The sequence below is a fragment of the Schistocerca cancellata genome, chromosome 4 (genome assembly GCF_023864275.1).
Source record: "Schistocerca cancellata isolate TAMUIC-IGC-003103 chromosome 4, iqSchCanc2.1, whole genome shotgun sequence".
Classification (NCBI taxonomy): domain Eukaryota; kingdom Metazoa; phylum Arthropoda; class Insecta; order Orthoptera; family Acrididae; genus Schistocerca; species Schistocerca cancellata.
In genome coordinates this window covers 533,741,206-533,769,201 of record NC_064629.1, presented here as the reverse complement: position 1 = coordinate 533,769,201, position 27,996 = coordinate 533,741,206, and the positions used below count along the sequence as shown (strand labels likewise).

At 41.5% G+C, this 27,996-nt stretch overlaps 1 protein-coding gene across 1 annotated transcript; it reads left to right on the top strand.

Annotated features, from left to right (window-relative positions):
• Positions 1 to 1,672: 1,672 nt before the first annotated feature.
• LOC126183400 (myophilin) lies at positions 1,673 to 27,279 on the top strand. The gene is made up of 4 exons (XM_049925346.1): positions 1,673 to 1,821; positions 26,037 to 26,173; positions 26,262 to 26,466; positions 26,619 to 27,279. The coding sequence occupies exons 1-4, from the start codon at positions 1,768 to 1,770 to the stop codon at positions 26,787 to 26,789; spliced, it is 567 nt and encodes a 188-aa protein (XP_049781303.1). The 5' UTR covers positions 1,673 to 1,767; the 3' UTR covers positions 26,790 to 27,279.
• Positions 27,280 to 27,996: the final 717 nt, after the last annotated feature.

Sequence of the window (27,996 nt, the reverse complement as noted above, 5' to 3'; positions counted from 1 at the left end):
AAAAGATGCAAGCGTCTCCACCGTCTACCTCTGAACCGTTTCGGGTGCTACTGAAGTCCGTATGTCCGCAAGTGCAGATTTTTGTGCGCAAAGTCTTTGTGAGACCACGGTACTTCGCTGAGATGCTTCGCGCACAAATATGGGATTGTATGCCTAGTCAGGTTATGCGGTAGTCAGGCTCGGCACTACTTCACGATCCGTCAGACCAACGGATCCATTCGTTGCAACTGCTCAGCGATGTACTTTCGCTCAATGTCTTCAAGTACCACGGTGTCGTGTTGTTTCTGTAAAATACCGTGGGCTCACGTGTGTAGAAGTCAGCTTCATAAAGAAAAAAGTGGACAGTTTGGTCTGATGCTACACATATTTTTGCTGTTCGTTTAGTTCATCCGCTTTTACTTACGAGCTGTTACAGGTGACGACCGTCTCTAGCTAAACTTACTCTCGTACGACATCATTATGATATTCTCGTGATACTTCGTGAAAACTCATGCTGTGACCGAACAGATACTTTCTAATCAGTGACTCAATATCTCTTCTTAACACTTGTTTTGTCTGTATCATTGTAAGAAGAAAAAATTTAAAGTCTTAAAGCTGAGTTCGCCGGGGGACCCAACTGTATAACATCTGCCGCCGTTGTGTTCAGGGGATAGGTGCTGACGGAACTTAAGTCAGCTGAAGTTGCAGTTTAGTCTTCTAAAAGACCTCTTGATCAAAAATGTAAATTTTAATGACTTGTTAAGGCCTGTATTTTTGTTTTAACCGTATTGATACGGTTAGTGAATTAGTTAGTACTCATATTAACTATGATTTACCATTAGTGACATTATTTGTGCATTTTATTTTCCAATTAAACAATATTTTGTCACAAAATGGCATGGTTACTAGAATCGAATTTATTTTTCTAAGTATATAATTTATGTTGTATATCTCCGGTCTGCACTCATGTCGTCTGTGGATATGACTGTCAGTTTCGCCTAAAAATCCGGAAACCAGTTCATGATTATGTAAACTGTTGTAATGCATCAGGAATAGTATCTTGTTTTTCCATTGTGAATATTAGCATGTTCTTCAGAATACCAACGGAAAAGTTAATGAATACTATAAGCTCATCCATGCTCCGCCTCAAGCATGATTCAGGTTGAAAGGTAATTAGTTATCATAATCTCACGATACACCATACACAGAAAGTGCTATTTTTTTCACAGTGTCATAACTTGAGAACCACTAACTTTTAGGCATAGATATTTTTCACGACTCTAATATGGTTTGATACACAGTTCTTGCAGCGGTTCGTAAAAACGTAGTTTACAGTTCTTTCCTTAGCACGGAAGGAAACGACCTGACGCAAGAGATATGAATCGGCAACTTGCTGCGCAGCTGTTGCAGAATATCGAATGTTCAGCAGCGTAAGAAATCATCAAATTTAATGACAGTTCAAGAAATACAAAAATTAAGATAGGATATAAAAGTCAAAAAAACAGATGTGTTGCGATACGAAGGCAGTAATAAATTTTGCGCGCTCGCTTTCTTCAGCGGTTTGAAAGTTGGCGGGAAGACGTTAGAGGATGACGTCAGTCAGGATGTAGCTGTTGCTGGAACCAGTGAGCTCAAACAAGCTTTTCCCCCACCCTCGCGCCGCCCTCGGACCAATGGTGTGCGCGAACGTCACCGTGGACGAGGGTTCGATAACTCGAAGCACCGGGCGCGTAACTGTCATTCCAGCGTGAGCCGTGTTGCTATAGAGAACAGGAGCAAGCACATACGATGGCAAACAACAGAGCAGCCAAGTCCGGCTTTGCCGCTGAAGCCCAGAGGAAGGTAAGTCGTTTCAACTAACCTTGCTGTAATTAACAATATAGTTATTTTTTGTCGGAAGCGCTTAAATTGCAATGTCATCTCTCTCGAGCAAGTGTTTGTGAATAACATCTTAAGTCTCGCGAGGTGGTGTTCTGCCGCGCTTTCGGTGCATATTATCTGGTAAAAGCTGGTGTATTCAATGTTGTGTAGTGTCGTTGGTTTATCGCTGCTTCTTGTTGCCGTGGAATAATGAACGGCGTAAAAATGTCGATTTGCTTAAAGATTCTTAATCGCTTTTGTGTTAATGAATGCACTCTGGTAAGGTAACAAATACCATTTCAACGTTATGATTTGGTTGTTGCTACTTCGTAACGTGGCAGTATTGTTGAGTGGTGGAAATGTGGTTTATGCCAGCGCTGAAAGCTGCGTCTGCTTTGATACAACAAAGTTACAGCAGGGAGATTGTCGCGCTTTTCTGCATCGGGTCTAGGTTTGCATTTTGAGCCGACTTTGTAAGACTGCAAAGTCGGTTCAAAATGCAACTCAGTGTATGAAGCAGAAGCGCAGTTACCAGGTTCGGAAACAAAGGCATTAGTTCGTGTGATGAAACGTTTGACATTAATATCGTAAAAGAAGTGCTTATAAGTGAGTGATAACATAATCGTGAAGTTATGAAATTTTGACTTACTAAAATACGCGGTTAATTATGAAAACCGTGGAGGTCGGGGTTAGCATTTTCAGCAACTTCAAAGGCAATTTTTAGCGACATGTTAAGATGGCACTACGGAATTAGTAGGCTCCAGATAAATGGTTGATGTACTCAAAGTTCTCTTTGTAACACTTGCTAATGAAGTGAAGATGGTGGATATAACTTTCTGCGGGCAAGATAAAAATTTTTACCACAGTATGGGGCCAATGTTATGCCTCTGTATTGTGGGGAACTCGAGGCGAGATGGAGAAGACGGAACATGGAGGTGTAAAAGAAACTGTGGCATTCCTCCTAGTCACATGCTTTTTCCATCTCAGGGCGCCTCTTCCCTGCATAAACCTCGTTTCATTAAACTGGTGTGGTTCGCCGTCTTTCAGTGGCTGCTGTTAGGTTAATACAGCGCTTATTGAAGTAGTAAAGGTAATGCATTTCTTTCCCTAGAACTGTAGTCTTTTTGGAATGCTTGTTCGACGCCCACGATTTCATTTGCCCTCCAGCATTATATGCTGCTGACATGTTTCCGCTGTAGCTGGCGAGGCTCGGAACTTGCCTCTGTAAACTAGGCGAAGAAGCGGATGCGCAGATGGTAGGATTGACCAAACTTAGCACGCTTGTAACTTTTCCCCTTCGTTAGCGCGGCTTGCATGCACGAAAGTTGAGCATTTGTGCTGCTCTTGCACGCCAATTCTTTTTTTTTTTTAAGTTTGCGCAGGTCAGCTATCTGTCGGATTATTGTGTAGCCTTACCTAACCGTGAACTTATTTCTTTGTAAGCGTTATATATGTTTGTCGAAAACTATTAATAAATAAGTACTGGTTGTACCAGGCTGGATATTAAGAGGTTACAGTAGTTCCTTTCAGCATGTTGTCATTAGTCATAGATTGTAGGAATGTTCGGAAAAGATTGGTGGTATGTGTATCTGAACTTGAAACTAAAAAATGAAATAGTTCATTAAGGACCGAATAAAAGTAAAGTCTTAAGTCCAGACTAACAGGAAGCATGGTCTAAGAAAATACGATGTGATCTATTTAAAGGAGCCATCACGACGTTGACTAATATTCAGGAAAGTCAGTGTGGAAGGTAATGGACATTCGAGGTGCTATAGTAAACAGTAATACTTCGTGCCCCCTTTTTTCCCCAAATATTTCACCAGCAACTTCTAACGGATTAAATAAAGTTAATGCGACTGTAAAACTGATATTCCAATTTAACCTCGTGAGGGTGCAGATAACTTCTACATAAACACCACTGTTCTGATATTGTTGCTATGCAGTGTATTGCAGTGACTGAATGTTTCGCGTACTGTTGTGTAACAGAGTGTGGGGCTACGTGAACAGTATTTTTTCGTTATGCATAAACCACGCATTAGCTTTCCTGCCCCCCCCCCCCCTTGCCTAATACAATTCACGCTTGTGCTAGTCATCGGTTTTACTCTTAGGATGAATGTTTTGGCGCTGGTTTCTTTGTGATAATTGACACTGCTCAGCACACAATCTATAAATTTTGTTACTTGGAAGCTTGAAGGCACGCGAGATACCGTTTTTATTTGCTGTTCTTGTAAGGCAGATCTGTAACAGTAATGAATATTCCCATAAATCCTCAAATTGTTTAAAACGTGTTGATAATGTAGAAATTCTGTAGGTAGTGTCTTAATCTGTATTCTGTAACATAACATTTTTTCAACGTCGGGACTGTAGCAATTTACTGGATCTGTCTCGGGGCTCTCAAGCTAGAAACCTGTTAATTCTATAGTTCTCTGCGCCGTTCCTTCGCCGAAACATGTTAAGTTGGAGCGAATGTTGGCGATACTCCACGCGGAAAGCAGTACTTAAAAATACGAATTTGCTGTAGTATAGTACCAGGGTTAAATCAGAAAGACAGAGTAGGAATAAAATTGCTACTTGGTTTCGGACACAAATGCAATGTTGCATGTGTTTATATTGCAAGCAAGAGTTGGAAACCAGTTGGCGACTGCCTAAGACAGGTGTAAGCGAGAAGTGTACTGGGCTCGTATTTGGGAGGACAGAGGCTCAATTCGCGATCTTCACAAAACTCTAAGGCAAAAGCCAGAATTTTCTTCTTTGGAAAGGGCACGGCCCAACTCCTTTCAAGGCCTTCCTCAGATTTCGCTTCGTCCCGTGACCGCGTAGACAGTACGTTAAACCCTAATCTTTCTCTCTACCCAGAGATCAGAAACAGAACCACATCAGTTTCGTTTGCATCTAACATCTTGCGAAGATACCTCGTGCATCCGTGCTTGGTTCCCATTGTATTACGCAATAAGATACAGCTTCTCTCTATAAGCAAGTAGCGCTGTTAGGGTACATAGGTGAAACATGATGCTTGAGCAATTTGGGTGCGCTTGGTATTATGAATGGTGGCTGTCGACGCGGCGGCGGTAACCGGTTGGATTGTCCGCGCGGCGCGAGGCCAGCGCGTCCTTGTCCTCTTTGAGGCAACGAGTCCATCGATAGCATCGCAGGCGTCAAAGCAACAAGTCAGCTCTGAGAAATTATTCCTTGTTACTCCTACCGTGCAGCATTCTCCATCACGACATTAACTTTAGCTAAACTTTCTTGGGATAAATAAATTGGACTTCCTCGCAAGGTGGTTAGGTAGTGATTACTTCGTGCAAAATACATGTATCTGAATATTGTTTGGTCTTAGCTAAACCAACATTGAGAACTAAAAACAGCATTTAAAACCTAATTCAGGTGCAACTTCGTAAGATAATTGGCAGCTGTCTGGGGCTGATTACTTATGTTTCGCTACACAAAGCTCACATTAAGACTTTTTAATAGCACCATTTCTTACATTCTGCTACCTTACCAGTGTAAGTGGAATATGTTCTCGAAGGTGGGTTGTTAAGTTACTAACTTGATGTTCAAATATAACTGTGCAGCGAAATCGCAAAAGGAATATACTCCGCAGTGCTCGGATAGGCAATAGCGATTAATAGTAATTGTTCAGATTGCAACAAATTCATAGGTTCATATGTTTGTACTAAACGGAGCACTTTCCAGCGGCAGTGTCAAGCCAGAACTGTCACCTATATTCTAAACATAAGTGTTAATTAAAAGAAGCCATCTCGTTACTAACTTCGGACCATCATTGATCTTCCGTAAATCAGTGACGCTCTTTGAATCGCGGTGACTTCTTGCCTTAATCCTAAGGTGGCCAACTCTCCTGTACTTCCCGGGATCTCCCGTATTATAGCAATTTTAATCCCCGTGGCTCCCTTATTGACCACCTGTTCGTGTATTTCATCAGTGATCGCTGTTATATATATTTATCCTGCAATGTACTATAGATAGCTCAGATTCCCTGATCAAAAATCTCGAAAAGTTTCCGTATAATATATAAAACTCTGGACATGGTCTTCTTTCTGTTCGTGCTTTTCCAGAAAGACTACTTCGCTCAGGAATGTGAAAGGAGACGCAGGACTGACATTCATAAAGGAATAAATGTACTGAGCAGTAGTTACTATATCTAATTCCTTGAATAAGTTTGGGCATGCTGATCTCGACTGTACATGGCAACGGAGTCTTCTTACACGCTTCTGCGCTCTAAAACTTTGAAACCTCCCGTACAATAACGGCCGACGTTGGTCATATCCCTTGAAACCATGATAAAATGTCAGTCGCCCAACTTCATCCTCGCCCAGCTGTTCTAATGCCAAGACGTATATCAGCTCATCAAGCGAAATTTAATTCAGTAACAAAAAATGAGTGAAAGCATAATAGTTCAGAGATAAGTGTATTGGCGAAGCAGTTCGGTGGATCATGGAGTTCTGGTTAGATCTAAATCGTCGGACATTTTGTTGGATTCTGTAAATGTGCAAAGGCACATTAGAGGTACTGGGCTAAGCTTCAGGTGTAAACCCTCAACTGTGGAACTTAAAGGAAATTGGTGCCTCCACCTGCTTTACAGATATAAACATCTAAGATAATTGGTCAGTCCCTGTTCATGGCAGCGGGATAAGGGGTTGTGCGATGTTGAATGCTCGGAATAACACGTGCGGGGAAAAATAACAAGCAGAACTATATGCACACAATGGGTTTACCTCCATATTGCAATAAGACAACGAAATACTTCACATGATGCTGCAGTCGGCAATAAGTGTCGACATTGCCTAGCTGATCACATTTCACTTTCAGGAAGAGCTGTAATAGTACAGCTCGTGAGTTCAATCTATCAACTTAGTCTGTACTTCTGAAATGCCACCATAAGGAAACCTCAAGTTGCATTTCTCACGGTTTCCATTGATTCTACGATTGTATGTGCGCGAGAGCCCGTCTTAAGTTCTCGGCCCAACACATTACATGAACATGGCAAAATATGAACTTTGGCAAGTTGTATTCTAATGGCGCATTGTAATTAAATTTCGTCGGTTGTGTAATAGGGAAATAGTTTTTCCGTGAAAAAGTTAACGAATAGGTTTCATAAGGTACAGCTTTCTTTAGTTCAAAGTTATTAAACAGCAACTAATTGAAGGACTTCATTCCGAACGGTTCAGAAGTTAGGCGTTTAAACTCGCACAGTCTGCTCGATGGAAAGTCAAACCCCCCGAAGGTATGTTGAGACGCTGGGTTTCAAAAAAGGGTTTTTTCCCCATGTGGAGAGCAATGTGAATAATTAGTTGTCGAGCGACGTTAGCTACACTTGTGGTGCTAACGTCACATGTTTTGGCCAGCTTCCAGTTCAGGACCTTGACACTTTGACAAAGTACGGCTGCCACACATGGGAGAAAGTCGAAAGAGCAAAGACCGGTGCGGCGACAGCCGAAAATGAAAGAATCTGGCATCGTGAAAGGGAATGCAACCTTGTGAGTCACTTCGCATTTTGCCCGTATTTGGCTCGCGGTCCATGAGTCACGGTTGTGTGCTGCCCCACTTTTACTTATTGGGAGTATGCTGCGTGTCGGCCGATTCCCAAGCCACGTGCAGCCGCTTACAAGAACATACGTGCTTAGCACTTTGCTACACCCTTAATAATCAGAGCCAAAATATGGTAACAACATTAAGGTAACTGAACAATTAGTCAGTAGCTTGACGTTCAGCACGCTGGACCGTTTGTGATTAATTTATGTATTTGTGCGGTGGTTAGTTTCGGGAAACTGCTGGTGACGAAGCAATAGATTTTGCTTTCTCAATATCAACTGAGACTGATCAGTTGGAAGCCTTAAATAACAAATGAGATACGGTACGCAAATTATTTTGGGTGAGGGAAATGAAAAAGTGCAGTGTTGATAGGTTCCATAAGGAACTCTAACTTTCGAATGGTGCAACCAATCCTGGGTAGTATCAAGAAAAGCCCGAATTTTGTTGACCATTATTAACGTTTACGAAAGTTTGATGCTGAATATGACTGCTTCACGACATTACTGTATGCATAAACTTGACTGTTCATTTTCTGGCCTACTGTTTTACGATTGCTGGACTAAAACGTGCAATACTTCATTTCTCAAGAACAGACTAAATAACTCTACCCTTGTTTAAGTGTTCAGTGACCAGTCTTCTACATTCGTAGATTATGTGCTTCTAACAGTCAGCATTCTAATGATGCAAAATGTTCAGAAATGCATTATGCCTAAGAAACGAGGTAATATTAATGGCGACTTCATAACGAAAAGTTCACGCAATTTTTAAAATTTGGCAGTTCACATATCCAAATTAAATATTTGGAATTGTAAGTCATAGTGCGCTTAGCGTGTCACCGTTATTTCCAATAGGTTGAGGAAGCTGGCGTAGAGCATTTCCAGCGCCTGTTCTGGGAAGATATCGGATTAATGTACTTGTAACTATACGTTCGGTCCAGTCTCCTTGCAATAACGGTATGAAAGTGCACCTAGTACTTCAGACTCCTTTTAGTCATAAGAGTATCTAATAGTTTCCCCAGGTTACATAATGGGAATATTTCTTAATACACTTTTTATGCACTACCTAAAAAGTGAATCCTCATTGACCATAGGTCGTGGATGCCTGTCAAATAGTAAGACTATTATACGGCAAGTAAAGTAGCTATTTAAGATTTGCTTAGTGCGTTTGCTCGCTTTACTTCACAGCGGCTAGGTACATAGACGACGAAGCTGAAGCCAGCTACAAACGTACGTCCGCAAGGGGAAGGGGGTGGGAGACGGCGGCAAGAGCCGCTTGGCCCACCTCTCCAGGAATACGTAGTTTTTATTCATTGCAGAATTCTCGCAAACTTCTAGAAGTCATTTCAGTGATTTCGCATTCCATTTTTTGTTTATTTAATAAATGGTGTTATTACCTGGCTCGGACCAAGACACCTCTCGAAACTGACCAACTCAATAAAAAGGCAATTTGGTTTTATTCTTGCGCCGCCCGCCCCATAAGTTTCTCAGGACGCCTATAGCTGTTTCTAAAGCACAGTTCGGTAAGAATGGTAGTTTCCTCGGGCAGATTATTTACCACGGTAAATGTCTGCTCGGAACAGCATATCAAAGAACAACGTACGTAGTTTTGCATACTGTTCGTGAAGTACCTCGTTCCATACTGAGGCATTTCGTGGAAAGACAACTTTCTGTTGGATTAGGCGTAAACTGTCGTCTTACTTGCAGGAATCACAGGAAACGGGTTTCTGGAGAAATCATTTGGCCGACGTAACTTTTCTCCAGAGAAGTTAGCTTTCTACATAACTCAGACGGCTTTCAAAGAAAACGTGGCTTATAGTTCTTTCTTCCACAGAGCTGTCAAGAGTTTTATGTATACACTGAAACTGATAAGTGAAATGCATTTCTGAGCCGCATGAGAACTTCATGAAAACTGGCTAGCATTTAATGTTTCAGTACGTTCCACAAATAGGTGCAGCTGCCAGGTGTCGAACACATAATAATGTAGTGGATCTTATGCAATTATGGTTTCGTAAGTCACAAGTCTTATTAATGAAGACTTGCACAATTTTTCGGATTGTATAGAGTACGGGAAAGTCGCTAATATTTGTGGACAAGTTAAGTTTTATAAACATCAGGACTGTTTAAAACTGAACTAGCAGTTGTGAGTAACGTACCCTCGACTGATTAATTTTCACTGCACAATTCGATGAATAATTGTTAGTGCGAGGCACGCTTCTCCCAGTGTCCGGTGGAGGTGCGAGGGGGGCATGTGGGCGTTGCTGCCTGCGCACGCCTTGGGCTTCTACATCCTGTGGCTGCAGCGGCAGCAGAACCTTCTAAGAGAGCTTTCACACGTGGCCGCTAACCTGCTACGTAAAGATTATCTCCTCGATAACATATGCCCTCGTTGAAACAGCGTTGCATACCGTACAAGATCTTTGTCGCTCTGAGTCAGTTAGCTATTTGACAACGGAAGATTTATGATCCTGAATATTTTCGATAGCACCCAGACGTGGGGTCATTAAGAGGAAACTCCTGAAAAGATTTTCAAAACCAGGCAGCAAAGAAATTTAGTGATTTCAAATTGTTTCGCTATATTGTTTCCCGCAGATTGCCTGTAGTTTCCTCATAAATATATACGCTGTCACTAAGGCATAAATCTCCGTATAGTTTCGAACACATCACGCGTATTTCTTGTTTTAGTCCCTAAATTTCCGTATGGCTAGTTTCAAAAATCACAAAAAATGTGAATCATATATGCCAGTAACGTGTGGTTTCTAACAAAGAGAAATATGCATTGAAATTTAAAGTTTAGTAAAATTATCTGTGTAAATTCTTACACTAAAAAATCACGGAGGTTAGTTTATCTGGTATTAGCTTTCATTGATGCGGCATAGGTACCCATGGTAACGGAATAGTGAAAGTATTTCGTACAGAAATCAGAACCTCTACCGAATCAGTTTGTCCTAAGATTTCCCTATAGCTGCCCAGAAAAGCTAACTGCCTTGCAGTTAACTATTCTTGAAACCTATGGTTTTACTGTATAATCAATAAACTATAATACAAAAATCTGCTTCATACCTGCCCTGCTTGGGAAATTGATATACGGGGATGGCCACTTCATAAACAAAGTAATGGGAACCTCTCCTTGGTGGCACCTGCAAATTTTCTATAAGGTCGCCGGAATATTTGAAGAGGAACTGTTCGCTCTAACTCCATTCTGCGAAAGCATCTTTTGTGCGTAGCTGGGGCAGTTGCTTCTGCCGCTGCTGCGGCTGCAATAGCCAGAACAGCATACTACTGCTGCAGCAGCAACAGCCAATCTACTGCGATACAGCCACGTTGCAGCCAGCTGCTCTGTCCAAGGTCGTGGTGTGGAGTGTCTTTGCTTGGAGTGCACAGACCTGAATGCCAGCACGCCTCAGGAGTGCCTACCGTTAAGAGCCCAACGTCCAGCGTTTTACTGCAGCTGTTAGATATCCTATCGGTTAATGTAGCTGCATTCGTGGGTCGTCGGAACCTCAGTGGTGCTCTCAAGATACCTTGCCGGTCCAGTCTAAATTTTACCTAAGACTTCGATTACTTTATCTGACACCGAGAACTTGACTCGGTAAGGTGTTTCCGTCAGCATACCTTAGACTGGTTAGTTCCGGACGAGTTGGCAGAAACAATGTTTTAGCGTCTCGTCAATAGCAAATAAATAAAAGCAATACTGAAGTTCTAGCATAGCTTTAGAAAGAGCTTTTCATATATATTAACATTCACTCTAGATGCTTTTCCAGTAATTTTTATAGTGTTCGTGGGTGACGGAAACATACGGTAGCCGGTGTAAATTTTCGGTAGATTAGCCATTGTCATGGCAAAACAGATGATAGTGTAAACATGATCCAATCTCATTTATCCAGCGCTGGGAGTGAGCGCCCCAAAATAAGAACATTGTCCCTTTCCTATAGCAGCGCGGAGCGTTGTCCAGTATTAGGTACGCTGCAGAGGTATTGATCTTGATGAACAGTAGTCTGGGTGCGGCTCGGAAACTTTGACATTTCGCGTCTTTAAGGCTTAATTCGCCCCATACTGCATGTCTAAACTAAATTTTATCGTGGTGTCAACATTCTTCGAAAGAGGTTGTCCAGGAACAGACCGCAAAATAGTCTCGAAGTTCTCAATCTTCTTAGTTTTTAGAAAGGCGCAGTTATCACACTGGACGCGCATTTGAGAGGACGACTGTTCAAAACAGCGTCCGGCCATCCTGATGTAGGTTTTCTGTGATTTATCCAAATAGCTTCAGGCAAATGCTGTGGTGCTTCCTTTGAAAGGGAACGGCCAACTTCCTTCCCATCTTTCCCTAATCCGATGGGACCGATGACCTGGCTGTTTGATCCCCTCCCCCAAATCAGTCTTACGCAAGTTGTAAAGCTTCTAGAAGGGTCTCCACTTCGTGGATGACTCCACTGTAGCCGTAAGTGAATCCAGAGGGATACCTCGCAGAGCACTGTGGGTCAAATTAGCTGGTAGTTGTTGCTCACACGAAGATAATTACCTGGGAGGGCTGGCGTAAAATTTTAGTGATCATTTGGAACCTGGATCAGAAATCTTGACATCGCAGAAAGTAAGTGTAGCGTGTATTGTTCAGGAATTAATTTTACTGAAAAGTTCCTAGTGTCTGACATGGCACTTTGGAAGAAACAGCTTAGTGATTAGCGGAAGTTGTCTTAAGCCTAAGATATTGCAAATGTCTCCAGTGTGAAATTTGGATCTTAACAAAAGGTGTGCAATAAGAAATTATGAAAGCGTTCATCCGTAAGTCTGTTTTTTCAATAATGATTTTCACTTCAGCTGTTGTGCTGTAGTTCTTCTAGTGAAGATAACTGAAAGGCCAATTTAAGTTTGTGGTAACACGAATTGCTAGTGGTTAATAACTGGAGGACCTGAAACTCGCAATTCAGGAAATGTCTAGCAAGGGGCCACTGATCACACGAATTTCTCAACTTTTCAGGTAGACAAATGAGAATTTTTGTCGTTTAGCTTCGTTTGAATCGGCTCACCCTAAAATTTGGCTAGAATTCGAAAGCTTACATTCGATCAAATAGCATACTCTGGTTCTGCGCCAAGTCTGACTTTTCTTTCTGAAAGTTTAAATTTTACAGTTAGCTTATGTCCTCTGAATAAAAGTACTGGCAATCGAAACTTCTTACAGTTTAAAGAAAAACTTTCTCATTGTTTCAGTTAAAATATTTAAGTTTCTTTAAATTTAGTAATAAAATGCAATACTCTTCAGCTTAACATTACTATACTTCTAGAATGACATGCTGGCATGTTATGGTGATTGGCCAAGAGAAAATAGAACACTGCTAGTTGCAGATGTGTAATGATGAAACGAAGTTTTGGTAAGTTGCAGAGTTCGGGTATTCAGTAGGTAAATGTGGATTTAGTATGAACCGATAGAAAGCTATGCGCATCCTATTGCAGCAGCGTAACTTAAAACCACCGGGAAATTTTTTTCGGCTAGATTACCTTATTAGGTACCAAATTTAAGTGTAAAGATGCGGCTGCTATTACATCTGTGCTATAAAGGACGTCGTACAGTGATCAGCCGTTTCAAGTGGCGTAAAACGTAGATAATGTAGGACAAAATAGGCAAAGGGTTTTTAGTTTTCTCATTTAATGAGAATAGGCTGCGGCAATACAAAAGCCTGAAAGACTAGTGGACATCAAAATTACAGATTTCGTGATCTGATTGCCAATGTAGTGGGTTTTAATAAGGATCGTAAATCTTTCCTGATGTCAGGGAAAAGTAGAGAAAATAAGTTTTTGACTCGCTATCAAGCAAGCTAGCAATAAAACAGGCTTCGAAAAATTGCTAGCACCATCGACGTGACACATAAAAGATTAACCCAAAAAGCAGCGTGATTGTGCACGGGACGATTTAATACGGTCGATCTTATTGGTAGCATTGACGAAATGCATAGTTTGCTAGACTCGAAAGTCATAGACGTCTTGATTTTGGGAATAAAAAAGGAAGCATAATTTCTGAGAAATATTGGTTTGATAGTTCATGTTGGAGAGGTGGTGATTTAAGAATGAGCTCTTAAGACTAAGAAGCGTTTCCTTAAACGTTCATTAAGATTGTCACTAGTGCAGGAAACTGAACACCAGTACCCAAATAGATAAAATCATTAGAAAAATGAGTAGAGGATAAGCGGAAAACTAAATCGAATGTCAGGTGTGCTCAATCTGCGCACAGTAAGATTTGGCTGCGGTCAACTCACATGATGGCAGCCGACAGCACCTGTGGGGTCTTAACAGTAAGGCAGAGCTGTTTATGGCTCATATAGCTATATTTAGCGGTAATGGCTGCGAGCGGTCTGGTCCCAACTGGCGGTCGGTGCGAGATAGCGCGTGCTTTAGGTGCCCTGTAAACAGAAGATACCGGGCCCTGCCTTCTGGGGAGACGCGGCAACGTAGGCCACGCCTGCACGCCCAGACCACAAGCTTCCTTACCGTGCGCCTTGCTGCAACAAAAGCTGCGAATCCGACTGCGATGCATCGCACCACGTAACCGCATACCGTGCCTGGCGTAGCACACGAGCCTGTACTTAATGTCTGTATAAACGAAGATTGCTCATTTCGTGTTCAATCACAAGACAAAGAAGTTAGCAATTTAAGGTACAGTGATACGTATAGTCGGATGTAGGAAACAGATATTTGTGAAATTAAAAGTTAAATTTGGCTCTTGTTTTCACAACGCGTTTCATACTCAGTAGCGTCCTCAGGTACTACATTGCTGTAATGACTAATCCCGGTGTGTAAACGCTGTTGCGCAGTGAGTGATTCTAAAAAAAGACAAGCTCTGCCTCAACATACACTGAAATTCATAATGGCTTATCTAATTTAAAAGCCTTGAAATTAGATTGCTTTCACTGAGGACTGGTCTGTGTCCAGTTGTCATAAGTCAACATTCAAAACTCGCAGTTCTTAAAATAATTATGAATCACAAAAATAGTATTGTCACCCCATATCAGATAGCTACATACTGTAGCGGCCTGCTTCGTACATCTTAAGTTACCTTCAAGACCGGTTCTGTATCAATTAGCATCCGCCACGTAATTGGTTTGAAAAGTACAATGAAAACAAATTATTCATCCGAATACTACTTGCTCTTCAAAAGAAGCTTCACACTGCACTTCAAAGCAATATTTAGATTTTAATTTATTGAGAATGTCAGTATGAGTTTGCTACCAGAAGTTAGGTAATTTCTTTTGATTCCTGCAAGAGTATCTTCTTAAAGATATTGCCTTCCATTTGCCCAATTTAAGGCACGTAAGTCGCCATGCACACGTTAGTTTTCAGCACGATGAGCAGTTTGATTTAGCTTCTTCAGCCTTCCTTCTACGAGCTGCTCTGCAGAACACCATTCATTTAAACCTGCTTGTGATACTTTTCGGCCCCGTTCGCAATTTTTATTCCCCAACGCCCTTACTTTCATTGCCAGATTTAAGATTCCGTGATACCTCAGTACAATGTCAACCGATCGTTTGTTAGTAGTTAAGTTTCCTGACAATCAAATATAATTAGGTTTCCAATCTCATAATTTAAGCTTCAGAATTAAGCCACTCCAGCCCACCGCAGTAAGGGCCGCAGTTCGTAGGCCGAAAACGCCTATAGGGACTGCGTGACTTGCGCATCTGATGTTTAGGATGATACTTTCTTGTGTTTTCGTCAGCAGTGACTTTTGTGTGTACCGTAACATCGTTCGAACACTAGAAGGCTGTTCCACCATACTGTTAGCACATCTGATAAGTTTTGTGGTTACTTGTTATGAAAACATAGACCCTACAGAAATCTTCCGCCAGACTTCATCGTTGATACTTCATGAAAAATTACACTAAACAGAAACGCCAAGAAATAAACTGCACTAAAAGGCGCTGGTGTTCTACTCTGCTGCAATACCATGTTGTACAATAAATTGCTAATGTCAGTGTGTTCTGAGCTTTAATACTTACTAAAATTTCACAACTCGAAGCCTTAAAATGACTTAAGTGATTAATAGTTACACTTTCACTTACATAAAGGTTACTTTCGCCACAGTGGACGAACAAATAACTCCACTGACAGACGACATTCAATTGACGTGTAACGGGGTTGTCATTTTATTACAACCCTTCAAAATAAGAATTGAAGTATTGACACAGTAATGAAAAAGAGCACTAGCAGCCGGAGGGGAGGGGGTGGGGTGCTTAAGCGTCACGTATTCCTACGGGTAATGTAAACAAATCCAAGTTTTGCTGGAGCAAATATTTGACGTAGTTAGTAATTCCATAACTGTCAGAGCTGAAAAAGGATACGTTGCAGCTGTCATATCGTAAGTTGAGAACGTGATCTAAACATGAACTTTGTTTCTGAGAAAGTTGAATCGCCTGGATAGTGTGAAAGAAGCACAAGAGCGAAATTTTCTAACGCATCAGCATTAGGAACTTCATAATTTCCTTTGTTTTCTTGAGGATATTTTCCTCAGTTGCAGTTCAGGATAGGTCCTTAAGTCGTACCACTGCGTAACTACTCCCGTGTGGTGAAATGGTAGGGAGTAGACTTGGACAACGCCAGCTATGGAATGTACCGGAGGCGCTGATAACGGCAGCGTTGATAAGCGTACGGCGCGATATATTTAGTGGTGAGCGCCAGCGCCATGGCTTACGTCCACGTTAAGCGCGGCCTTGACCCGTCATAAAACAGCCTGCCACTGTCCAGCCGAGAGGCACTGCATGACGACTTCACATGCTTCCAGGTGGCGAAGCTCCTCTGAACTAACAACAACCTTATATGTTGTAAACAGCACGTGGCGAAACAGGAATTACGAGGCAACGAAAATGCTTCTTAAACGAAGTGCAGAGAGCGGACATGTAACAGGGCGTGCTGAAAAGTAATGCCTCAGAATTTGTGAAATCACTAAGCTTCTTAAAAACACTTTATCAACATTCTACGTATTTATTCATAATGTCTACATATTTATTTCTCAACATCGTCACTCTGGCGACGAACACATTTCATCCCAACGAGACTGATTTGTTGAGTCACTGTAGAACGTTGGCTTTGGTTGCACCGCTTCATCACTATCAAAGCAAAGTCCTCGGTGTTCGTTTTAGAAACATGAAAATCGGATGGGTTCAAGTCAGAGTATAGAGTATGACAGTTCCGTCAACCCAAGACGTCGGATTGGTACAGATGTCGCAGCGTTCGTGTAGAGTCCGGCATTGTCATGGTTGAAGGAGAGGGTGCTCCGGATGTGGACGAACTCTTCGAATTCGTGCTTTCAATATTTTACAGGTCACGTAGTACATTGCCGAGATTGTGGTGCATTATAGGCATGAATTTAATGTGCGATAAATCTTGGACATCCTAGAAGACTGAGACTTTGCGTGCTGATGGCATGGCCTTTTTCATCGGCCGGTGTTGGTTGTCTTTGTGGCGGAACTGCACTGATATCTTAGTTTCAGGGGTCAGAGTGGTGAAACGTTTATCACCTGTCACAATGTTGTTAACGAATCCATTACTCACGCTCAAAACGCATGATAAACTGTTGTCCTGTCTCCCGTCAAGAGTGAACGTTCGTAGCACCCACCGTGCTGCAGTGATGCAATGATGGCCTGTACACACGCCACACACAACTGAGAGCCGTGTCTATCCGACGATTTTTCTCTGACTTCGCAAATGATTCGGATGCCCTACGCTGCAGTCCGCTCACACACACACACACACACACACACACACACACACACACACACACACATACATTCATTACGAGCACGTACTACCCTACGCTGCACACTACTGATTTAGATGAAATTACCACCGTACACAGCTTTCATTCGTCTGTGGATTTCAGTTGGTGGCACGACATTGAAACCAGAATAAAAATTGAGAGCCATTACTTTTCAGCGTGCTCGGTTAGTTTGTGAAATCTGGATAGCCCTTAAACGCAGAACAGTGAAGACGTCAGTGTTGCCTAACATGGAAAGTTTCCGAAAATGTCTACAAAGTTCATCACAAGTAGAAGAGGGGAAATGGGGCGTAGTCCCGCATTCCTTGTTTGCCTTACTTCCTGGTGACGGGGCCCCTCGCGTCCGTTCTTAGACATTTATTTTAAACTGGATGAATGGGGCGGGCTGCCCTTAAAGCATTCCTTGCGTGGCGGGCCACACCCACAGCCATGGCCACGTCACTGGCGCCGGCGGGGCGGCTGCGAGCTGCCTCTTTGCTGCAGGGCTGACCAGCGCGCTACGGCGTTCCGCCCACTTCTTTCCAGTCTGTCTTGCACACACGTAGCACAACTTCGATGCCAACTACTAAAACTCGCCGTGGACCGAAGTTTCGCGGGCAGTTTCCAGCATGGCGTAGACTGAAGTAATTCGTTCAGTGTAGTGGCACTGATTTTCAGAGTTTAGACGCTCTGGCAAAAATCTTTAAAATAAGATACTCTTGGGAATCGTGTAGGAGCATTGAACTAAGTTATATATATATATATATATATATATATATATATATATATATAGGTGACGTAGAATTTTTGCGAATACTCGAGCAAAGAATGTATCATGCAGTTCTTTTGAAAGATTAAGCATTACTTTGCTTAGGCCACAGTGAGCTTAAAATCTAAGCGACAGCGACACACGTTGTGTTGCAAATTCCTTGTAAATTTGTCAATGAGCAAACAAAGAATTTGATATTGTGAAGTCTGCAATACTAAACACATGAAGTGCATTTTGACACTTAACATTGATTTGATGTATGTACGAGGGCATTTAGTTTTCCATTGTTACGGCAAGCAAAGTAACTTATTTTCTTGAATGCTTCAGCAGGCTACATTTCGAAGTGACATATAGGTGACACCATTCTTCGAGTCTCTGTAAAACGTCAGAACGTTCTGCCAGTCGTAAAAATGATTGACGATAGAATCAGCTCCATTGTCACGGAGTCATTAGAAAAGTTATGTGAAGGTCCTCATCGTCGGATAATCCGCAATTGCTGTGAATAATTTTCTTGTGGCACAGGCTTTGTAGTCTGTGGCCCATATCGATGGCCTTGCTTCCCGATTATCACCCTCGTCTCTGCTACTTTGGTCAAATTGCTGGGATCAGTTCACTGCGGTTGCACGTGATACTGTTTCGTCCATCTACCGCCAGTATTTTACCGTGAATCAGTCAAATTTAGTTGGGCCCACAATAGCCATACTCTAACGCGTACTTGAAACTTCGTGTTAAGTTTCCAGTTTGCGCGCGGTTTGTCGTATACTTCAGTGAACGTGTTACGTGTACTGCAGCAGAAATGTCAGCAGGAAACCAAGAACATGCACCATCTTTGTTGAAAATTCGCCGTTGCTATCTTCGGACGACATCGGTAAGATAGTAATTGAAGTCACGTTGTATAACGAATAGAAAACAGATGCTGACATAAAAGTTTGCAGTTTTCAGTTACGTGTTCCTCCCATGACATAAATTTACTGTTATGCTTTATCCCTTCAACTTCCATCGTACTAGAACTCATTAATATCGTTCAAAACGCCTCACCCCATGTAAATTACGAAATGAAATAATTTGGGACAAATCCACGGCCCAAAAATTGCGCCAAGTCTTAAAGTGAATGTAGAGAACTGAAAGCGAATGAACGAATTTATACCTGGAACCATATATCGTTCGCGTGCTGCCAATGTTTTCACGTGGTGACTGGGAGGCAGGACTAGGAAAAACTAGTGGTGGGCGTTTGAATATGACACTGCATGAGAACAGTTTAAAATTCATTACGTAAAATTTTCCAAACTAAAGTCGACAAACCCGTTTATATTCTGCAGTCAATACATACAAAGCAGGGTAACGTGTTCTTGTTCCGGGTTGCAAACCTCTTCAGAGTACAGTCTTGCAAGATCGCTAAATGTCAGAATACACTAGTAATTAAGATTCGAACTCTGGAAACGAAGCAGAAAAAGGTGCCCCACCTGGTTTCAAGTGTACGGAGGCGGCTGAGCTGTTGTGGAATGCGGACCCGACCGGGCCTCGGAATGCATTTCTTCCGCTGGTTCCACCGCTACAATACCGGGAAGACATGAACGCATCGTCTGAGTAGGGTCTCTTGTATCTTGCATACCTGGAGTTCCCGTGATGTCGACCGCACTCTGCTCCAAAGGAATCCACGTGTAAGCCACAACCAGTTTTTGTAAGAGATACGTAAAAAATTCACGAAGTATTTAACTCGTAATTTAAATCTAAAACGTCCACCATCTGATGAAATCCTATGTCGCGGAGCAAATAGGGGCTGATGAAAACTTGCATCGCAGTAATTTGTCAATCGTATATGAAAACGCGACTTAATAACAATACTGAAAGTATTTAACAGTATTGTCTAGCCAGCGCCAGAATGTTATTTCTGAACTAGGTCTACACTGACGTATGTCTGAAGATTTGCGGTATGAAAGGTGTATCGAAAGTGCAGGGTGGTTATCAAACCTTCGCTACTTTTAAGGGCACCGAAAAACAAGAGCTCATAGGACAATGAAACTTCGTGGAGACATTGGTAAGGATAGGCAGAAGCGAAATAACGAACAAACTAAAAAACTATTTAAATTTCCACGTAACGGTAACATGTTAGTTGCGTACCATGTGCTCAATGTGACGCCCGTCTGCATCAGCGATAGCCTGAATTGCAGTAAGTACCATTTAACAAATCATTGTTGGCAGCAGTTTCCGAACGTTAGGCCATGGAACGTTCAGCTGTCGTGATAAAGAGCTTGCATTGCTTAAAGATCGAGCCTCCATAGCATCCAGCATTATCAGCCATGGTAACAGTAACCTCAACAATTTGTGGCGCAGTTGGCTCTCGGCCTACCAGAAGAAGAAATTGCCAAATAAACTTCAGTCGAGCTTAAGAATCATGTTAAACCTCGCTGTGGAAGGACCTCTCGGTATTCCTTCAGTGCGTCGATACTAGGGAAGAGCACCAGCACTACAGCTATTTCGATAAAACAGCTGTAAAAGTAAAGCCCGGCTCGCCTTGTCAAGACCCATCTTGAATGACAAGCACATTGACGCTTGTTTCAATCCTTCGTCATGCCGTCCATTATTTCCAACCTTTTTCGACCAAACACTTGTTACGCTACAAGTCGTGTTTTCTGAGGAAAGGAAAAGAATGATCATTGTGGTGTATTCGTACTAACGTGTAATAGAAGTGTAATAAGGAATCGCTGGATATGAATATTGATAATGCACGTTTCGCAAAACTGCATATACAAAGCAGGTATAGCCCGGTGAAACGTCACTGTGGTATGTGAATGTATATTCATATACATCTCAAATTTTGTATATCGTTAATTTTCCAGTTTTAGCTATGATTATAGTGTAACTAGTTTAAATCGCCCTGGATGATCTTCAGATCCTTTTGTCAGCAACCCATCGTGTCTATGAGAACTAGACATCAGAAGATGTATCCAGAATGAGATTTTCACTCTGCAGCGGAGTGTGCGCTGATATGAAACTTCTTGGCAGATTAATACTGTGTACCGGACCGAGACTCGAACTCGGGACCTTTGCCTTTCGAGGGGTAGCGCAGTTGGTAGAGCACTTGCCCGCGAAAGGCAAAGGTCCCGAGTTAGTCTCGGTCCGATACAGTTTTAATCTGTCAGGAAGTTTCATATCAGAAAATGTAGTTTCCGTCACTGGTCTTGCGATTAACGCTTTATGCCTCTAACTTAAATTATTTGTATTCTTATTTTCGTTATTACAGCTACTTTGACTGCAACAGATCCCATGCGTTTGTGACTTCAATTGTTCTTGTAACAATCAAAGTAGAATTACAGTTCCAATAAAGTTAGACGTAAAGCGTCACAGTCCCTAGGCCAGACAGGCAACACTGGTCTTCGGAGTGACGAAGACTGTTATGATGGGTAGTTGAGATAAAGGCACGACCAGGGACACCAAAACAAGTCGCCCAGTAAAAACATGAAACTGAAATTTCTACACTGTAGAAACTTAAATTTTTTATAAAGCTAAATTTGTCAACGAATGTCAGCTATAATGGAAATAATACAAAATGAGCGTACGAGGTCCCTAGGTTGTCAGCTGCAGTGGCGGGACAAGAATGAAGCTCTTTTAAATAACTAAACTTCAGTGACGCACTTCAGTAAACCGTCTTACATGCATCTGTAAATTGACAAACTTGACTCCGTGCTTTTATCTTCTGAAGCTGTCAGGTGAGAAAGTTTCTGCTTTTTGAGAACAAGTAAATTAGTTTTCAGGCACATCTTACCTGAACCTCAAAGCTAACTTGGAACGAAAGGCCTACACACAGTACAATAACGCATACAACGAACAAGGAACAGTAAGTGAATAACAAAGTACGCCGTGTCCAGTGTCTCCTCACTCGCAGAGCAGATTACTGTCACTATTTGCCAGTAATTCAGCTGTCGAGAATGGCTGCCTAGTGCTTCAAATCGTTCGAAACAGTTAAACTAGAGTTTCTCGCTCCGCAGACTGCACTGACATCGTTCATTGTGAGTCTATAAACATGAAACAAATCAAATTTACTTCCGTGAAATAAGTCGCTGGCAGTCTTGTAAGTTCTCAAATAACGTAAAGTTACTTTGCAGACAGGAAAGTTTCATGGTACGCGTTCGCTCATGACAGCAACACTGCCATGAGGTATGTCCTATAATCGAGCAAAGTATGTGCAATATCATCGACAGCTGTTCTGCTCACTTATTAGCAAACGGCCCGCGGACGAAAGGCCGAAGAGTACCGCTTCCCAGACGGAGGCACGTGGAGCAGTCTTGCCACACGCCTAAATATGGACATGACTGTAGCGTGTGACGTCTCATGATAAGAGCCATACGCGGAACTCGACTGCCGCGGTCCCACAATGCTGCTGGGCTGTATATGGTGTGTGACGCACTCGCTGACTCATTCGTGGCATCGGTATGCTGGCCGGCCTCAAGCCTATCAACTATACCACCTCACCCCTGACGCCGCGTAAATGCGGATCAGAAGTTTCTCGATTTTCTAAACAGCTGGAGAGATTCTTTAAACATGACCTATCCATATTTCTTTGTACTACACAAACAAGCAAAGCTGCAGTTGTCTCATTCGATAGCTTTCGTAACTACAGGCATGTTGAGTGGTGATTCGCTGATTTGTCGCCGAAGAAGTAAGATTATTCCAATCTCTCTTGCCAGTACCTTCAAATGAACATCTTAAAATGTTCTTGTGATTGCTGATTTTTGGTGCAGAGGTTACACATCTGTACTCCAGTGGAGCCGGGGGGGGGGGGGGGGGGGGGTTAATTGAGCCTTCACAGCAACAAAATAATTCAGGGCAGTTCAATGTGATAATTGTCCATGTCTATACTCATCACACTGTAACGATATTGTTGGGACAGGGAAATGTTACCTAGAAGTTCACAATTGGTACATGAAACTGGTTGCTGGCAATGATGGCAGGCTGAAGTATGATAGAAACGATGCTGTAACTCTCGCATCAGAGTTCGAACTCGATTGCTACAGCACTTCAGTGTTCAGAGATTTCACTCCATAAATGGATTAAAGTGCATAAGTTAGGATGAGGTGGTTGTGGTTGAGTTCCCTAGTATTCTGCTTCTTGAATGGAAACTGGCGACTTGCCTCAGTGTGTAGAATACTGGGACACCCATTAAGGAAAATAGGCTGATTCTTGTCTGTCCATCCTGGTCTGTGTCCCGTAGTTCGTCTTTATGGATTAAGGTAAATATTGACATGGTTCCTTGAGTCGTCCCCCCCCCCCCCCCGCACCATCCTTACTTTCTGCTCAGTCTTTGATAACGTCGTGGCCGAGACGTTATTCATTCCTTGTTGGGCGTGGCCGAGTGATAATGTCGCTGTTGCTCAGTTAACGGTTCAAAGTAGTTAAAACTTTTTCTGTTAAACTTAATCTGTAAATGGAGTTGAATGTCTACTTAATCGAAATGCTCGTCACAGCTGAAATACTGCTGACGGTGTACATAAAGGAAGTAACAGATGAAGTAAAATTTAAGACAACTTAAAAATTACCTTTTAACCAAAACTTTCTTTTGACATAGATGAATACTTTGAATGTGTGTAAAATTCTTAATTTATGTATGTCCATGACAAACGTACTCTCAAATGCATTGATAATAGCTATTAGATATTTTGTTTGTACTACACGGACTTCGCATGTTCATTACACTTACGAAAATTCCTGTATCATGTAAATGATTTACAGGAAGGTAATGAAATAAAATGAACTTCAGGTATTGATAGCCATCTTAACCCATACCAAACTTGGATATCTCTACTTAGACGGCATTCTGCTGAAGTAACATCCGTGGGAGGTAGGATATTTCGAAGACAGTCTTAGTTTTAAATAAGTCAGTGCCCCTGAAAAGAATGTCGTGATAAGCCCTTGTCCCAACCGTAGTTAAGACAGGAAATTTCGTTGCAGCGCGCCCTCTGTAGGGGGAAAAACTCCATTCCGGCTCGGTACTAGAGTTGCCACGTTTTGTCAATGGTTTTGTATTTTGACTTAATGATTATCTTCACTTTGAAATGAAGAGGCCTTTGGGCTACAGATCAGTCGTGAATGTATTGTGTAGTATAATAGGAGCCACGGAATAAGTTTACCCGTAGTGTCTTTCTATAATTCTGCTGCATGACTGATAAGCAGTCTTGTCATTATTTGGCATACATGGATTGTCTATACAATTTGGTGGGTAATGGATGCAAGGTTAAAATTATTCGTTTGGGTAAGGAGTTAATGCGGCTTACAGATTACACATTTCGTGTCCCCATAATAAACCATACACGTGTTTGAATTTATACATAAAATATACCGTCAGTGTAGTGCTGCCCATGCTAGTCTAAGCAACAGGTTGAAGTTGGTGACTGAGGTTAATGCGGGTGAATTAATTATAGCTCATGCGATACAGAGGCGATGTAGTCGTTTTTCTGTTGCTAAATCACTGCTGGCACTAGTGATGCAGTTTAATGGCCACGACAAATTGCTTCTTACCATAGCTTAGATAAACGCATACCATCTCAATCGTAAAACGTGGAAGTCACCGCGCCAAGCACTTCAAGCTCTTGCGACAAGGCTCTAAGGTACTAACAGGGTCGTAAGATACAGCTATTTTCTTAATAGCAATGACTTGCACAACGGTTGCCCAACGTTTGCCGCTCGAGCCATTTCGGTGGGGACTGCAGGAATCTTCAGGTGCGAAGCCAGCGGCGGCGTTGCATACTTTCACACGATGGCGCGCACTTTCGCTGTCGCCACCTTTGGCAGCGTCGCAACGTCTGCAGCTGCTCACGCCACACCGGTTTTTCCACGAACTTTTAACTATTTCTTTCGTTCATACGCACTAATGGGTTGTAAGCTCAATTCATTGTTATACTGACATTAAAGATACGTAACACGCGGGACACCTGCCCCTAGTTACGTTCTAAATTAGAACTTAGTTCTTTAAACAGTACCCAGATTCCGCTACTGTGGAGTATTTTTCTCCAAAACAGTAAAATTCAGAAAACAATGGATCAAAGTAGTACACGAAACGGAAATTAAGCCTCAGGAACATAGTTTTCAGACTGGAAGCGTGGTAAGTTGTAAAGTCAACATAGTGTCGTATAACGCACTAGCATTTGAAAACCTGTTACAGTAGCATAACGGTAGGCCTACTGATTGTGTATTGTACGGAAGAAGTACTTTCTCTTAATCTTCCTTTCTTTCCTGTCTAAATACTAAGCACTGAGACAGATTTCTTTGAGAGAGATCGCTTTTGAATAGGGAAGAACGGCAACTATAGACTTAAGAATGCTCTGGGTCGGAAGCGCTTTAAGAAAAACTATGCTTTCGTCAGCGAAGTGACATAATCGTGGGTAACTGAGCGTGCGATGTGACGAACACTAGAATTTAATTCGGCAGTACGGAGATTCAAATCCCTGTCCGGCCAACCAAATTTCCATAATTTCGTTACACCGTTAAAGATTGATGGTAGGATGGTTCTTTGTAAAGTGCACGGCAGATATAATTCGCCATCCTGAGCTTGTGCTTAGTTTGTAATGAGTCGCCGACGGGTCTTTGTCTTATTTTTCATCGGATAACTGAGCGGTATATGGGCTTAATAATTCCTGAACTGTTTGTGCCATTCTTACAGTAAAAGTTTCTCATGCCACATTCTATTAAAGGTGTTTAGTTGCTTAGAGTAGCGCCATCACCAGATTTTCCCGCTTCAATTTGCAGGCGATCATATACTGAACACGTTGTGCTAGTACACTAAGCTGTTAATGAACAATTCCCCGTGTTATCAGACCATACAGTACATAAATAAAAAAAACTCGTGTGTGCTCTGCTTAGAACATTGCTGGTGTCTTCTGCTGTATCTGGCCCATTACAGTGCAAAACAAGCAATTTTTCATAGGACAAAAGGAACTGAAAGACTGTCAGATTTCTTGCACTTAGTTTTTCTTGTGCACAGTAACTCAGTGTAGGATAAATTTTCAGCAACTGAATAAAAGTTACAGCTGTTGATATCCAGTGTACATGTTTGAGATAGTTCAAAAAGAAAATAGATACCTTCAGATGAAATAAACTGTAGTACTTTACTGTAATTAGTGAAACTAATCTCACTATTTTCTTCCAGATTAACAGCAAGTACAGTGAAGAGCTTGCACAAGAATGCCTAGAATGGATCAGGGTGATCACTGGAGAGGACATAAATGTGGCAGGTGATATGGACAACTTCTATGACACATTGAAGGATGGAACTGTACTGTGCAGGTATGTTACTGTGAACTTGCCACAACTGTAAGTCAGACTTACCATACATGTCAAATTTTGTCTGAACTAATTGTTCAAAAATTTGCAGGCTTGTTAACCATATTCAGCCAGGATCTGTGAAAAAGATAAATCAAAGCACAATGGCATTCAAATGCATGGAGAATATAAACCAGTTCCTTGAAGTTGCTCGCCAAATGGGTGTGCCTGCCCAGGAAACATTCCAGACAGTAGATTTGTGGGAGCGACAGAACCTTAATTCTGTAGTCATTTGCATACAGTCATTGGGAAGAAAGGTACCTAATGTCATATACATAGTGAAAGCAACAAATATATTGTAATAGACAAAAATTATAAATTTAGTGTCCTCATAAGTTTGTGTTTTAGATTGTTTGATGCAGTGTGTGCTGTGAAATTTTAGTGCTAAAGTTTCTCTTTTACTTTGTAGGCAGAGAAATTTGGTAAACCAGGCATTGGTCCAAAAGAAGCTGAGAAGAATGTACGGAACTTCACAGAGGAGCAGCTGCGTGCTAGTCACAGTGTGATAAGCCTGCAATATGGCAGCAACAAGGGTGCGAACCAACATGGGATCAACTTTGGCAACACTCGACACATGTAGGTTGTGAAACTGTGCCCTTGGTGGTGCCTTCGACAGATCTTCCTTAACTGTCCTGAATGGTGGCTACTATTGCTGCCTAATTTTAGAGACTGTAAAAGTGGAAGCAGTTTGCAGAGCCAAATTGTTTGCAAGAGACTTAAGTGAATTTTAGCAACAGTCTAAACTGCACATAAATTGAATTGCTTCCATAAATGGGGGAGGGAGAAGATTCATTTCCACAATCAATTATAAACTGAAGCACATTCCTCCTACTTGGAAAACTATTTAGAATAGTTCAATGGCTTGTTCTGTTACTGTCTTATTACAGCATGTGTTCTGTAACTTAAAACAGTTAAAATGTCTATTTTTAACAGTGTTACTTAATTAACTAATATTTCTGTGTAGATGGAATATTTTATTACAATATGTAGAATATTAGCCCTTAAATTTCTTAACAAATAAATGTAATTTATCTTATTCAATTAAATACAATAAAAAAGTTTACGATCTTTCTGCCTTGTCATGTCTTTAACTCAGATATTCCTGAATTATTTGTTTTTCAAAATTGATTTATATCTTATCTACAATGATTCACAAGGTTGTAAGGAAGAAAGTAAAAACAATTTTGAGTATTTTTTATTTAGTATTTCCAAAAATGGATGTCCTTCCAGGAGGACATCAGGACCATAAGGTAACATGTTTTTAAAGTATGACATTGCACAATTAACTTGTTTTGGTTTTTATACTTTCAAATAAACTTAAATAAATTTGAATTATGGGCTAAAACAGCTAATAAATACAAAAAACAAAGAAAATGACCTATATACATTTTATGCACAAGTACGATAAGAAAAAAAGCAACAAACATGAAGTGGTTCATCACATTTTATACACATAGTAGCAGTTTTTATTTGTGGCAACTTTGACATTTCAGCTGCTTCTTTATCTCGTCTGTTGGTAATTCAGCAACCTAATGTTCTCTTCCATCAAATCTAGAATCTAGTTTTGCCCTCTTACTAGGACGTCCTCTGCTGGCAGTGACTCTTCTGTTACTTTCAAGAATTGCAGTGACAATTTGACGACAAAATGTCAGATGATCTATGGGTTCTTCGTTGTGCTTGTAAAGATCCCAGACATTTTGCTCTGCAATGACTATAAAATGTGCAATGATTGGGAAATACCACTTTTCCCTCTTACAGAGCATCTATATAGGGATAAATTTTGGTCA

Bases quoted from the DNA above. Each gene is read 5' to 3' on its own strand.
- LOC126183400 (XM_049925346.1), top strand. From the start codon at position 1,768: ATGGCAAACAACAGAGCAGCCAAGTCCGGCTTTGCCGCTGAAGCCCAG. The intron at 1,822-26,036 runs GTAAGTCGTTTC...ATTTTCTTCCAG, and splicing joins CCGCTGAAGCCCAGAGGAAG to ATTAACAGCAAGTACAGTGA. The intron at 26,174-26,261 runs GTATGTTACTGT...AAAAATTTGCAG, and splicing joins GATGGAACTGTACTGTGCAG to GCTTGTTAACCATATTCAGC.